Source organism: Tetrao urogallus, assembly GCF_951394365.1.
Source record: "Tetrao urogallus genome assembly, chromosome: 1".
Classification (NCBI taxonomy): Eukaryota; Metazoa; Chordata; class Aves; order Galliformes; family Phasianidae; genus Tetrao; species Tetrao urogallus.
The window spans coordinates 120,269,343-120,285,466 of record NC_136813.1 but is presented as its reverse complement, the minus strand read 5'-3'; the positions used below and the strand labels follow the sequence as shown (position 1 = coordinate 120,285,466).

Genomic DNA, 16,124 nt, shown 5'->3' with positions numbered 1-16,124 from the left:
CCAAGCCATTCTATGATTCTATGATTCTATGAAAAGGCAGTGCAGATCCTCCAGAAAAGTCCTACAAAAGGAGGAATAAAACTTCTATCCCCTGACTGCTGAGTCAGGTATAAGAGGAAACATTTCAGAACTCCATATCAACCCCAATACACTCAGCTACCATAGGCAAGGGACTTGTGATAATCTTCCTTGTTCTCTGTTTTGTTTCTGTTATCTACATGTTACAAGCTTGTTGGATTTTAAAAAGAAACCTGTGTCAGTCCTTTAGAAAGACTTCCTGGAAAGGAAATCAGTAATTATGGTATGAAGGGCATCACATTGTTCTGAAACCAGTGACAGCTGCTGGTTAGAAATCACTGCCTGATTAATAATTTGGCAAAAGAGTTAATGTGATAGTAGTGAGTTTTATAACAGTGTACATACTTATTAATAATTCAGAATGGGCTTTCAACAGGCTTTTCAGAAATAGGTGAAGACCAGAGGAAGCTTATAGGAAGCATCAGAGGATTTAACAAATTTAGATGGCTATTCATCATGTTTTAACTTCAAAACAACAACAATAACAAAACACAACGAAAAAGAAAACCACAAGACTTTCTATGGAAACACCTGATTTCTTTATATTCCATTCACATTTTTATGCTGCGGGAGGACAATAGACAGTCTAAGAAAATATACTCATTGAAAATTATTTCTTGAAGTACAGACTAATTAAAAAAATAATAATAAATGAAAGCAAGGATATGTTGATAAATGAAAGTAAATGAATCACATCATTATTTATAGATTGTGAATGCAGAATATGGTTTTATCCAAAAAGACATGTCAAGCCTTTTGTCCCTAATTTCAAAAACAAAACAGAGAGTGAAGAAAGAAAGAGTAACACATAAGAGGTGAGGTCAGCTCCTTAAAAATAAGGCACTACATCATTACTAGTACAGAGAGCAAACTACATCTTAAGAATGTTTCTGTGTGGAATTTCTGGGTCTCGCAAGAGACTACCTGTTCCCTTTCTGTAATCACTGTCTGCGGCTTGCTGGTCTCACAGAAACTGTAGCAAGTATGGAACAATGTAAATGCAGAGTTAATACCTTGAAGATCTCTACTATTCTGTCAGATTTGGCTAGGACTGGGCAGTAAGTTTAAAAATACCAGGAGAGGAAGACAAAGCAAGAAACACATGCACACAAATCAGAACAAAGAAAACAGAGTACATTCTGCAGATAAATTAAATATTTATACTATTGATTTCTTTAACAGAAACAAAGGAAACTACAAAAATCCTCAAAAAAAAAAATTAGTAAGATAAGATATAGCATTTTTTATCTAACTATTTTATGAGGTTTCCCATTCTTACTTTTCTAATGTTTAAAATGCCTCTTCTCCTGCAGATGCTGTGTGAAAGGATTAGGTAAATATCAACGGAGCAATTAAGATTTAAATCTCACAGACACCTGTCCACCTGATTATTGTTGTTCAGAATAAGGAAACTGGCTTGCAGCCACTTAAGGAAATGGAGCTATGCCAATGTGTTATTGTTAATGATTCAGTTCAGAATACTTTCTGGTCTTAGATAAGGGAGTAAATCCCACCCTGTTGCAGAAATTGAAAATTCTGCAATGAGATTCAAAGAGTGTAGAATCTTATCTTATAGAACACTGCTGTTACAGAGCACAGCCTTGAAAAATGCTTTGCATTTGTATGAAGAAATAGTGAAACTAGGCTCAATTTTCTTCAGCTTCAGCAGTAGCTGAAGAAGATTGCCCTGGACGCCACATTGATATTTTCATATGAATTCTTGTGGTTACCTCCTTAAAATCACCCCTTGCCTATAATCTGGTTTAGTTTCATAAATGACCCTACTGGTAAGTGCATTCACTGAAACAAGAATGTTAAAACTATTAAATTATTAGGACTACTTGAAAGCTAGAGAATTGAAAGTGAAGAGCAGAAAGACAGGTCTTCTAAAATTTCAATCATTTTAGGAACAGTTTGCTGCGGCATTTTATCAGACAGCAGAATCACATTGGTTATGTCAATTCCAAAAGACATAACACTGAATGTGACTTTATGCTATGAATATTTTCCACTCATGTGTTGCATACACTAACCCTTAGACTTAGCAATACAATTTTATAAGATTAAGATTAATATGGAGAAAGGAATGGGCTTCCTTTCCTGATTTTTACTAAATTGAAATGAATTCTAAAAAGAGTTTCCTAATATAGTTTGTTGTATTTTATTAATTTCACTTAAATCAGAACTCTATGTAGATTAATGATAACATTTTTTCAATCTGCTTCTAATAATCTAGGGATGCTGTAATAATAAATGCTGTAATTTTTTTTATTTTTATTTTTTCTACAGCAGAAATCACACTGAAACAGAGAAATATCTTTACTATAGTCTTAGGAAAAGATTATTGCAGTGTTAGGAAAAGAGTGCGTTTCATTGACCGTTCGTTACTAATTCTAATAGGATGTGACATAAGCAATCACATGAAAATAGAGCATTTTCTCCAAGGAAATGCTGAAGAGGGTTACATAAGTATTAACATTAATTACTGCAGACTTATTGGCTTACATATTCCAGGCAGGTTCTATTCATCATTCTTTGGGTTTATACTACAGACTAGTGAAACAGAAGATGCAGACAAGTTAAAATGGCAAAACACAAAAATGCCCCACTTTCCTTTAATCTGATAAAGGCCTTTCAGGAAATTAAACATTGAGACTATTAGATTCAGATAGAAAACAGATGATGTTATGCATAGAAATACTACAGCAGATTCAACGTCTAGCCAGCAGAAACGTGAATAATTAACGAATTATTTCTGAAAAGACCCTTTTATATTTTTAATACTTAATACTTCATAGCTGAGTCAACTGGACAGGATAAAATGAAGGCAACACAAAATGTAAGTAGTAGGGTGAATACTTTTCTAGGTATTAGTGCTTTTAGGCCCTCTTTCCCCTTCTTTCATATTATCCTGTCTTCCTACACTGACTACTGATCACTTACTTTCCTTCTCTCTAAGTGTACTAATCTTAGAAATAAACTACACTTCTGACTTTCAGAGTCCCTCAATGTATTACCATTAACACTTTTTCTCCTGGTTTTATCAGTATTCCATATCATGACACCATGCAGCAAGCTGCTAAGAACCATGCTGGAACGTGGTGCCAGGAAGCTTCATTTTCTGGCTCTTAGCTACTGATAGTGTCAGTTATTCTTAATGAGATCTGGCTTTCCAAGAGGAAGATACACTGAGAAGAGACAGACTACGGTTCCTAGGAGTCTACAGTACTTCCTACATGATCTCCAGTTCCAGGTGATAGAGGTGAACTAGACTCTTCTCCACATCTGGGCAGTGTGGTCACAGTATGGTCGAAACACCTTTATCTCCCATTTGTTTGATTTGTTTGTTTGTTTGATTTACTTGTAACTCTTTTTTTATATTATTATCTTATATTCTGTTACCATTTGTAGTAAATTCATATTTCTCCCTATCTTAGTTGGGTAATTTTTGTTTTTCTTCTCACCAAAAAAGGGATGGGAGAGTGAAAGGGGCCGGGGAAGTCTTTTCCCCCTTCTTCTCCCCTCCTTTCGTGCATGAAACTACTATACTTACTCAGAGACAATTTCTTCACAAACAAAAGGTTCAAAATTATAGACATAAGTACACAAGCTTCTGCATAGTTAGCTTTCCAATTTTGTCTGACTAATAAATGGAATTTTATATGTCTCATGAAGACATTTTGTGGCTGAAATTAACACTATTTAACAAAAGCAATAAAGATTATGTTTTCAGATTTTTACCTACCTGTTATTGGAGAAATCAAATTTACCTGTATGATCTATGAACTCATTTTTAATATCAAGAGTTCAAATTATCGTAACTTGTGGCAATTACACCCAGAAACTACACTGAGTATTCAGTTCTTTCTTCATTTCCCCACAATTTTCCCTCCTTACTTACATTCTTATTGTTTGAATATCAAGGAAAAAAATACAAACAGTAAAGAATGGAATGTCTCTTATCGGATTCCATTAATTAAATGTTTTTACACATTCCTAATAGTAAGTATATGTTTTAAATATAGTCTGAAGAGATCACACATCCATTTCTCTTGTGCAGATGGTAGATGATATATTTTCAAGTCATTTGACAGCTAGAGCCATTTTCTTTACAAAGTAACTGAAAGTAGACTTTTTAAAATTGTATATAATTTAAGTTAATGAATAATAAAATGAGTAATACAATCATGTTTTAGTTTCATAATTATTTATCTATAGCATCGTTTGGTTATGGAAGGAGAATAATCATGTAAATTCTTGAACTACTTTTGCGTTTCAATAGATTGAAAAATATTCTCTGTGCATGTGGAGCAAAACTTGAAGAAGTTCAAGATATTTACATAAAGTTAAATTCACTGAAACACTTAGTGAAATGTAATAGAAATTCTTACAAACAAATTTTAGTGTGCAAAAGGACAGAAAAATAAGCAATGTAATAAGTGTTAAATGCACTGAAAAAGCATTTGTTTGACTAAATGTTGGTTGCTATCTTATGACAACATTTTGGACATTAATTAATATAGTAAATTAAACCTAACACTACACTAATTCACTAATTTTGTAATGTACTGTACCTTTCTTTCATTCATATCATCATTTTGGTATTCATATTCGCCCTAGGAAAAGAAAATGTAAAGTAAAAACAGTATATTCAATAATAGATTGCTCAGCTGCTAGTACAGTGTAGATTTTACTTTTAAGTCACAGTCTGAACCATATTTTACAAAGGTTTTTATGCTAGAACTGTACACTAAAGAAATAGAATATATTTTCATTGTCACGGGAAATAATCTTTAAAGTCTATGTATGTAGGTCACTCCAAAAGTAATGCCTCCTATTTATTTCCATGGAAACTACAAAATATACAAAGAGCACAATAACATTATTTGATAGAGCAAATTATCAGCTGCAAAACACTGCTTTTAAATATAGTCACCACAACTAGCTATGCTTTCTTTCCAGCAGTGAACAAGAGCCTGAATACCACATTTATAATAATCGGCATGGCCATCTGTAATGCGGCTTGTCTTTCATGTTGTCGTGACTGCTGAAACACACCACCCACCTTCTCACTGTGCTAACATCTACTACTTTATCTCCATTAAATGCTTAGCTGGTGTCAATGAATGCCAATGGGTGCAATTTTTTCTATATGGAGGAATTCAGTTCCATTTCATTGCTTCATATATACTTCCATGTTAGATATCATTTTGTCAGATTGGCCCTCTTCTGCCTACTGCCATAAGGCAAAAAAATTTAATGGAATATTGGAAGCAGTGTTCAATCTCTATTGCCATACCACTAACATCTGCCTCTGATGTAGTGGGCCAACATAATAAAACAGGAGGCATTGATTTTGGAACATCCTTAATGCTATTGAGTGGTATCATGAGAGAACTAAATTTTTAATGGGATATACATACATCATGAAGTGGGTATGCAGCTTCATAAACGTTGTTTGCTATTAATGTGCTAATACCTAAAATAAATAAATAAATAAAGCAGAGAAGATTATTGATTTCATTTGATGACATCACATAAAAGACTGAGACATTTTACTGAAAATGATCAAAATCATGTAGATAAGTATCTACTAACACAGAAGTATAGAAGTATCCAGCTATGGTAAATATTTTCATAGAAAAGTTCATTTCTATATGTGCTTTTTCTTGAGTGAACTAGTATGATATAAAAACAGTTTTGATTACTTTATCATCCTGATATAAAAGAAGTATGTGACTGAGAAGGAGAATATCTGGGAAGTCCTTTCAGAAGCCAGATAATGATCAGAATCGTGGATCCCTACTGATACACAAACACATAAAAAATACATTTACAAAAGTTTGTGATTAAGAAACTCCTGCTCTCCACTGACTAACATTACACTGTGTTTATTTTTTGTGGAACCAAATACTAGTGTTTCTGTCCTTCCTCTTATAAATAAGATCATCCTTCTGAGTTTGAAACAACTCATCTTTGCAGGAGTTATATCAATCAGTTCTCATCTAATCCATGGTTATGGTGGAAAGCTGCATGTTTCACGGCAAGAAGTGCTGACTTCTAAAGATTGCAATAAAGAAGTCTGGTAAAAAAAAAAAAAACAGCAAGATTTAAGGACACAGCAGTATCAGAGAGAACCCTTATTAATAAGGGTTTCAGCAATTGCATTCCTACCTAATGATTACATCACCTAAAGACCACTACAGGCTCTCAAGAGTTAGAACTTTTACAGTTATTCTGTTTCCAGTACTTGGAAGTGAACACAATTCCTCCATAAAATGTCAGTTAAGATTAGCAGTTTATTTCAGACCTATATGCTTCAGTGTCCAGCAGAAAGTAATCAGAACATTTGTCCTTAGGAGAAAACAAATGGTAGTCAAATTATACAACATTCTGAAATATTTTGGCAAAACCCTTGGCAGACATCCTAGATAGGCATTAGCAATACATTTCTCCCTTGGCACATGCAAAATATCCTTATCCCTACATGCACTAAGATAGAAAGGAAATATTAATGTTTGGATCATATCAAGTCCTCTATTGAAAGCATTCTGCTTTTGGAAAGCTGGTAGCAGTTCATAGTTATGCTAGAAACAAATATATGTATACTTTATAACATCGTAGAAATAGAATCAAAATCAGCCCTACACAGCTGCAAAAATCAATAAGCAAATGTATTTGAAGTGTCATTTTCCTCCCACCACATGGTGATTCATGAAAACCAAATATTGTTCAAACACTTCCAATATCGTCATCCTACTTCCTATGCAAAATAAGTAACAAAATCCTAGGAAAACAGAATAAAGCCCTGCCTTAGGTCCCAGCAAGGGGAAGAAAGTAAGCAGGCTTCCAAACTGACAGAGGAAAAACTTGTGCAGGAAGAGAGGGTCTGGACCCTTGGCCCTACTCAGGGCAGAAGGAGAAGCCTCCCTGTGCCCCTGAAGTCTCCCTAACCAACAGACATGAAGCTCTGGAGATGGAAAGAGAAGAGGGTATGGACAGTGGTTCAGAACCACAAAAAGGGTCACTATGTTAAGGAGATCCAAACAAGAACTCAAGTCACAACTAATGGTAGTAAAAAAGGTGAAATGTCTTAGTAATTGGAGAGTCTGTGCTGAGAGTCACTGAGGCACCCATCTGCTACCGAGACAATCTCTCTAAAGAGGTCTGCTGCCTGCCAGAGGCCTGCATTCGGTACATCAGGAAGAGGATATGAGGTATGATAAAGCCAGAGGACTACAGTTGGTCTTTCAAGATGGTTCACATGAGGCTGCAACTAGGAAATTAAAAAGTATCAAAAAGAATTTTTACATTCCTTGGGGATATGCTGAAGGGATCAGGAGTGTAGGTAGTAGTAGTAGTAGCCCCCCTCAACTCTCCTGAACTGGAGGTTGGGATGAGGGCAGACAGAAGAGAACAGAGCACCTGAATGAATGGCTGAATGAATGATGTCATGTCCAGAGCTTTGACTTCTATGATCTAAGGCACACTTTCAATAAACAGGGAATGCTGACACAGGATAGGACACAACTGACCAGGAGGGTCAAGAATATACTAGGAAGCAAGCTGGCTGGACCTATCACCATGGCTTCAAACTAGATTTCTTGCAGGAAGGTTGTATAGTGGTGAATAACATAGAAGAGGGTTCCTTCAAGGAAGTAATGTGGCCAAAAGCCCACTTGAAGTGCCTCTATACCAAAGCACACAACATGGGAAATAGGCAGGAAGAACTGAAAACCATGGTGCAATTGAAAAACTACCATCTTGTTGCTGTCATGGAAAGATGGTGAGATGACTCACATAATTTGAATATCATGACTGAGAGCTATGAACTTTTTAGAAAGGATAAGCAAGGTAGGAGATGTTGCCCTTTATGTTAAGAAATGGATAGACTGTGAAGAGGTGCCTCTGAGAAACAGTCATGAATGTGTTGAGAGATTGTGGGTTAAAATTAGGGACCAAACCTTAAGTCATCTAGCGTTCGGGGGCTGCCAGATCAAGGGGAACATGTTGGCAGCCTTCAGATACAAGAGATGGTGCACTCACAAGCTCTCATCCTGATGGGAAATTTCAGCCACCCAGACATCTGCTGGGAAAGCAACAGAGAAAGCTGCAAGCAAACCTTGAGAATCCTGGAGTCCACTGACGAAAACTTACTGGTTCAGGTATTAGACAAATCCACCAGAGGTGAAGCACTGCTGGACCTGATGCTTACCAACATGGAGAAGACTGTTAAAGATGTTAAGATTGGAGGCAGTCTGGGCTGCAGTGACCATGGCCTGGTGGAGTTCATGATCTCAAGGAGGGCAGGCCTGAGCTTCAGGAGAGCAAACTTCAGGCTGTTTCAGGAATTGTTGGATGATATACCCTGGGAAACTGTTCGTAGGGGAAAACAAACAGAACAGATATAGCAGCACTTCAAGGAGACCTTTCTCAGAATACCTTTCTAAGAACACAGAAAGAAACCCCTTCCCCAGAATAAGAAATCAGGCAAACAAGACAGGAAACCAGCATGACTGAGCAAGGGTCTGCTGGTCAAACTGCAGGAAAAAGAAGTATAAGTGATGGAACCAGGGATGTTGCCCTTTATGTTAAGAATGGATAGACTGTGAAGAGGTGCCTCTGAGAAACAGTCATGAACATGTTAAGAGATTGTGGGTTAAAATTAGGAACCAGACCCATAAGTCATCTAGCGTTTTGGGGCTGCCAGATCAAGGGGAACCTGTTGACAGCCTTCAGATACAAGAGATGGTGAACTCACAAGCTCTCATCCTGATGGGAAATCATACCCTCCAAGTTCTCCATCATATTTGAAAAATTTAAAGCCAGAATTACAGGCCTGTGAGCTTCACCTCCATTCTGTAGAAGTTCAGGCGATGATTCCCCCTGGAAGAGATGTTAAGGCACAAAACAAAGGACGTGATCCAAGACAGCCAGAATTGCTTCACTGAGGGCAAATTGAGCCTGACTAATCTGGTTGCCTTCTATGATGGACTGATGGCATTGGTGGACAAAGGAAGGGCAACAGATGTCATCTACCTGGACTTTGCCAGGTCTTTGACATGGTCTTGTACCACATTCTTATCTCCAAATCAGAGAAATACGGATTTGAACGCTGGACTACTAGGTAGAAAAATAATTCATAGAATCCTTAGAATCCTTAGAATTGGAAGTGACCTGTAAAGGTCATCTAGTCCAATTCCCCTGCAATGGACAGGAACATTCACATCTAGATCTGGGGAGGAGGTCATAGTCAAAAGAGTTGGCAACAGCTCTATGTCCAGGAAGAGGCCAGTGATGAGTGATATCCCCCAGGGTCTGTCTTAAGAACACTGCTCTTTAACATCTTTATTAATGGTGTAGACAGTGATATCAAATGTATTCTCAGCAGGTTTGCTGATGACACAAGGCTGAGTGGTACAGCTGAAAATACAAGAAAGGGACACCATCCAGAGGGACCTGGACAGACTCAAAAAGTGGGCACATGAGTGAGGACTTCATGAGGTTTAACAAGACTAACTGCATTTGAGCTGGGACAATCCCAGCTGTGAGTAGAGTGTGGGGAAAAAACACATTGAGAGTAGCCTGCAGTGAAGGACTTAGCGGTCCTGGTGGACAAAAAGCAGGACATGAGCCAACAGTGTGCTCTAGCAGCCCAAAAGGGCAACAGTATGCTCAACTACATCAAAAGACAGCCATTAGAGTGAGAGAAGTGTTTTTCCACTCCTACCCTGCCTTTGTGAGACCCCATCTGGAGTACTGAGTCTGGGGCCTGGGGCCCTCAGTATTGGAGGGATAGAGAGCTCTTGGAGCTGATCCAGAGGACCACCAAGATGATAAGAAAGCTGGAGCTCCTCTCGTATTAAAAAAGTTTGGGGGAATTGGGTTTGTTTAGCATGGGAAGAGAAGGCTTTGGAGATATCTCACTTTGGCCTCCCGGTACTTGAAGGAAGCTTACAAGCAGGAGAAAGACTGACTTTTTACACTATCTGATAATGACAGGACAAGGAGGATTGTCTTTAAAGTAAAAAGAGGTAAAAATTAGGTTAGATATAAGGAGGAATTTCTGTACTTACAATTTGGTGAGGCACTGGAACAGGTTGCCCAGAGAAATTGTGGATGCTTCATCCCTCAAGCTGCCAAAGGCCAGGTTGGATGGGGCCCTAGGCAACCTGATCTAGTGGTCGGCAACACTGCCCATGGCAGAAGCATTGGAACTTGGTGATCTCTAAGATCCCCTCCAATCTAAGCCATTCTATGAGTCTATGATTCTGTGAATGCTTGAAGAAATCTTTTGAGATACTCAAGTTTAGTATTCCTAACACTAGTGAAAAAGGAGAATCTTAGTGATGCATGAAGCAAAGAACTTTTGGGGGATCATCTCAAAAGACAAAAACGATTAGTGAATATATGTCAAATGTGATGTATAATCAAGTTCAGGCTATAGTCTAGAAAGGGAAAAAAATTTGCTTCTTGTCAAATGGGACCTTGAGTTGACCTAAGCTTGAAAAAAGAAGAAGCATAAGAAACTCTCTACTTACGTTTTGATCTCTAAAGGTGGCATTTATTACATTAAAAATTAGAACAAGCTATTAAACACAGAACTTTGAATAAGAGGCTAAATGAAAGCACTTACGTATTATAATACCACTTATTATATCCTTGAAAGACAGGTTTCTTCTTTCCATCTTTCTGTCACCTCAACAACTTAAGAGTTTGAACAACTTCCACACAATCTCTCTGGATCCCATGGCAAAGTGTCACCTATGGGAAGTGGCTTTTATATCAACAGATTTATGTCCCCGGTGCACTGAAGGCTTCTCATCTAATCTGCCTTGAACATACTTGTCTCCAAATTTCTGTACTCTGAAAGCATCCACTTAATTGAAAAAGACAAATGTGTTTTTGGGTTGTTTTTTTTTTTTTAATCATATTTAAAAAATAAATAAATAAATAAATAAATAAAAATAAAATAAAATAAAATAAAATAAAATAAAATAAAATAAAATTAAATTAAATTAAATTAAATTAAATTAAATTTCTGTTTAGGTTATAGAAATTAATCAATGTTCCATTCCAGCAGCTGTAACAAAGAAATCTGTTACTGCAGCTTCACCACACAGTTATACCAAGACTATGAAGGAAAACATTATACACCATACAGCTATTCTTTGCAAATGTGTAGGTCCCTCAAAATGTAATGCCTCCCATGAAAACTACAACAAAATACACAATAACAACATTTGATAGAGCAAATCCTCAGCTACAAAATGCTACTTTTCACCACCATTAGATATGCATTTCTGCTAGGGATCAACAAGAGCCTTCTTACTGCCGTCATAAAACTGCATCAGTGAAGATGACCCTGTGCTTCACAGCTGATGTGAAAGCATTGTTGTTAGGGTAATCTTGCATGTTCAGTCTGTCTTCTATTAGTCCAAACAGATGGAAGTCAGCAGGCAGTAAACCCAGACTGCATAGTGCATAGAGTAGAACAGTGCAGCCAAGATTGCCTATATGCTCCAGAGTCTTCAAACTGATATAGGTCCTGGTATTGTTGTGTTGAAAGTAAAAGGTTGTCTTCTTCCCAACCTGAATCTGAAAGTTTGAGCCTTCAGCTTAGTCAGCACTACAATGTAGCTGTCATAAATGACGCTTTGTTCTGGTTCCAGGAATTCCAGAAGGAACACCCCTTTCCTATCCCAAAAGTAACCCCTCCATTGCCATCTATCACACAGCAACAAAATTTAATAAAATATTTTTCTTTTTTAATCATCACTTGTCTCTTCAAAATATTCCAAATTTTTAATTCAGTAGTCTAAGACAAAAGAGACTGCATGTTAATTAAAACGGCCTTTTTTGTGTTACTATCAGTCAAATTTGTAGAGGTTCCAGTTGTATCAGACTCTCTAATTGAATCTTTTTGGTGGTTTCATTAGTATTTTCTTTTTTATCTATATTTTTTGGTTCATTTGTATCCCAAGGATTCCATTGTTCTGGGTTCTAATCATCTTTTTTAAGGATACAGCCCTTATTCACTTTATGGGTGTATTTCTACCTGTTGTTTTGGCATGTTGCCCCATTAACTATAAGTTTGTACACTAGTTGTTTAGTTTAAGCAAGTAACTCATTTTCTTCTCTTAGGTTTTCTTCTGAGGATTGGTAGAAACTTAGTGGCATTAACACTGGCCACACTGCTATTGAAGCGGTCAGCTGTCATTGTTGTCAAAACATCCCTAATTTTTGAAGACATTTGTCTTTACTAGATGGCAATAAGGAGTTACCTTCATTGCTCCTTACTGGGACCTGTTTTTCCCATTGTGCACCCTGCTGATTATATACCACTGAGCATTCGATTAGAGAAACTGTTTCCCATTGCCCCTCCAATATAGAATCGCGGATTATCCCTGACCACCGTGAGGGAACAGCTGCTGGGTGAGTCGGTGGAGCAACAGGTGCTATTGGTGGGACAGGACCCGTAGTAGGCACTAGCTGAGAACCCTGATCAGACCCCGTATCCCCTTTTTGCCACATACAGATTTCCAGATCATGTAATCGCTCTGTTACTATTTTAACCTCGCAATTCAGTTTTTCCAACCCCTCACCACATCGTCACTCTCTGATTCTGCAGGAGGCTGCTCCTTGCAGTGTCCATCAGGGGTGATGTCAGGTATAGCCCCTTTTTCCAGTTGCAATACTGCAGATGATTCAGTAGCAGTGTCATTTGAGAGATCAGGGGCTGCTGCCTCTACCGATGCTTTTACCGGACCTGCCAAGGAACACATAGTGTGTGTGATACCCCGAACAGGCATGTCAAACTCCAAAGCCAAATTAGTTGTTGTATTGGCCAGTGCCTGTATTGTGGTGTTGCCCAATGGTTTGCAAATGTTGGTTGTGATATTCTATCCCAAATTGGAATTAGGCTCACTAATCGGAATTTAGTTTAATGGACACTGCGGCACCGCCATCTATGCCTATCGTCTGGAAAACAGATGAGGCAATATGGGTGGAGCAGTGGCCTTCGTCAAAGGAGCGTCTAGAAACTGCACAAGGGTTAGTACAGGAATAACTTCAAGTAGGTCATATTTGATCTTCCACTAGCCCTTGTAATACACCAATCGTTATTCCAAAGAACTGGTAAATGGTATCTGTTGCACGACCTTCAGAAAATCAATGATTAAATGGAATTTATGGGCACCTTAGAACCTGGTCGTCCTTCACCTGCTATGTTGCTGCAAGGTTGGCATATACTGGTCATAGACCTTAAGGATTGTTTTTTCATGATTCCTGTTGCTGAACAAGACTGTAAGTGTTTTGCTTTCTCAGTGCCATTGGTTAAGAAAGCAGAACCAGCCTCTTGTTATGAATGTGTTGTACTGCCTCAAGGCATGAAGAATTTTCCTACTATGTGTCACCCATTCATAGCCACAGCCTTGCAACCCTCATATGATCATTTATCACTACATGGATGACATACTGTGCTGTCAGGAACAGCCTTTTGATAATAGCTGGGAAGTACAATGAATCTCCCATCTCTCTCAATTTGGCCTTCCAGCGGCACCAGAGAAAGTGAAATGTGCCTTTCCTATGTTATATCTGGGTTGGAAATTATCAGATGCTATGATATACTCTCAGGCTGCAGAATTGAAAATTGACATTTCTACACTTCCCGACTTGCAAATTCTTTTAGGTCACTTACTACTTGCTACAGTCATCGGTTGGCATTTCTAACGCTCAATTAGAGCAGTTGTTACAGTTGTTAAGGGGAAAATGTGCTAATGATACAATTGTACGGATGCCTGAGGCTAAGCAGACTCTAATTCAGATTACTGCCCAAATTCAGTCAGAAGTTAGCCATCTTCAATCACTACTTCATGACATTTCTCTTGTTGTATGTGTCCAGGAGAGGCACACCTTTGCAGTCATCTGTCAGTGGAAAGAAAGGCACACTTCTCCTCAAAACAGGCCTACTAAACAATCCTCTACTTCCCTTTCTGTGTTTTGGTGGTTTTTTTTTTGCTAGAATGGCTGTTTTCCCCTGTTCAGCCTTGGTCGTCCTTATGACTCGTATCGATGTAGTAGCTGAACTGATTTGTATGGGCAGAGACAGAGTTCTCTATATAGTGGGGCAAGTGACAATATTAGTTTTTTTTTTACCTCACACTGGGCAGAGTGGGTATACCCCATAATTCCCACTCCTTACAGTTGGCTTTAGAAGGGTATCCTGGCTGTCTGCATACAGAACACCCAGATCAGCAAGTAGCGCAGTTCCTGGAAAAAAACTGACTGAACTGGAATACCTCGGTATTCGAGACGACTGGTGAATGGTCACACAGTATATACTGACACTGGACGCCAGAGCCACAGAGCTGTCTGTGTATGGTGGAAGAATAGGTGGAAGCATCAGTTTGTGCCAACGGAGCTGCAAGACAGCTTACAAACTATGGAACTAAAAGCGATTTTATGGGCCTTTACTGCGTGGCTAAATGAAACCCTAAATGTTTTAACCGACTTCCTCTATGTGGCTGGTGTATGTCAAAGAATTGAGGATGCTCACATTAGGGACAACAGGAATGTGTGGCTTACCTCTATGTTTTACACCTTAAACATACATTACGGCAAAGAAAGGAACCATATTGTGTCATCCATATTCACAGCCACATAAACACACTTGGTTTAGGGGAGGGTAATGCTGTTGCTAATAAATTGGTTATGGTGACCCCTGTTAATCTGTTTGATGCTGCTCATAGCTCTCATGAGAGGACACAGAGCAGGCTTGAAAAGCACAAGTAATGAATAATTGGCTCAGAGGCTGATGTCAAGGCAGAAACTTTGGGTTCTTTGATCATAAGGCCGTTTACTCAGCCCCTGGCCTGTTGTCCATGCAGGGACAAACCTAGCACAGGAGCTATCAGGACTTATTTAAAGAGCTTTAAACTAGCTATGTCAGGGAAACGGGTCACCAGAGATGAGCCTAGGGGAATAATGGTTGAGTTGGGGTGAGGCAGATGACTCAGCTGAACTGCATCTACGTCAATGCATACAGCATAGGCGACAAGCAGGAGGAGCTGGAAGCGATTGTGTGGCAGGCTAACTATGACGTAGTTGCTATCACTGAAACATGGTGGGACCACTCTCATGACTGGAGTGCTATGATGTATGGCTACAAGCTCTTCAGAAAGGGTAGACAAGGAAGGTAGGGTGGTGGTGTGGCCCTTTACATTAAAAAGAGTATTTTGATGTTGAAGAGCTTGGGGTTGGGAATGATAAAGTTGAATGTCTATGGATAAGGATCAGAGGGAAGGCCTGTAGGGGCAACATCTTGATGGGGTTCTGTTATAGACCGCCTAATCAGCAGGAAGAGAAGGACATGGCATTCTATGAGCAGCTTGCTAAAGTTGCACAATCACCAGCACTCATTCTCATGGGAGACTTCAACTTCCCTGATATATGTTGGAAATACAATACAGTGCAGAGCACAGAGGAAGCAGTCCAAGAGGTTTCTAGAGCATGTGGAAAATAGCTTCCTTACACAGCTGGTACGAGAGCCTACCAGGGATGGTGCCCTGCTTGACCTGCTCTTTGCTAACAGAGAAGGACTGGTAGGTGATGCAAAGGTTGGAGACTGTCTAGGGCAGAGCGACCATGAAATTGTAGAGTTCTCTATTCTTGGAGATGTCAGAAGGGTGACTAGCAGAACTGCTATCTTGAGCTTCAAGAGGGCAGACTTTGATCTGTTCAGGAAGCTTCTTGCAGAGGTCCCTTGGGAGTCGCCCTTAAGGGTAAAGGGGTCCAGGAACCCTGGATGCTCCTCAAGATGGAAATCTTACAGGCACAAGAACAGGCTATTCCTGAACGCCATAAGTCGAGCCATAGGGGAAGAAGACCAGTGTGGATGAACCAGGGACTATTGTTGAGACTCCAGAGGAAAAAGAGAGTCTACGTCCTCTGGCAGAAGGGACAGGGTACTTGGGGAAATTACAAGGAGGTTGCTAAGGTATGCAGGAAGGAAGTTAGGAAGGCAAAAGCCCAACTTGAACTCAGAT

At 38.9% G+C, this 16,124-nt stretch overlaps 1 protein-coding gene across 1 annotated transcript in view; it reads right to left on the bottom strand.

Annotated features, from left to right (window-relative positions):
- Nucleotides 1-16,124, bottom strand: part of ANO2 (anoctamin 2) — a gene marked incomplete at its 3' end in the record, with an annotated part of 170,124 nt that overhangs the window by 121,568 nt on the left and 32,432 nt on the right. The window contains exons 6-7 of the mRNA XM_079543930.1: nt 5,502-5,557; nt 4,653-4,694 (exon numbers count right to left, since the gene is read on the bottom strand). Of these exons, the coding sequence (XP_079400056.1) occupies nt 4,653-4,694; nt 5,502-5,557 (98 nt within the window). The remainder of the gene's footprint in view (nt 1-4,652; nt 4,695-5,501; nt 5,558-16,124) is intronic.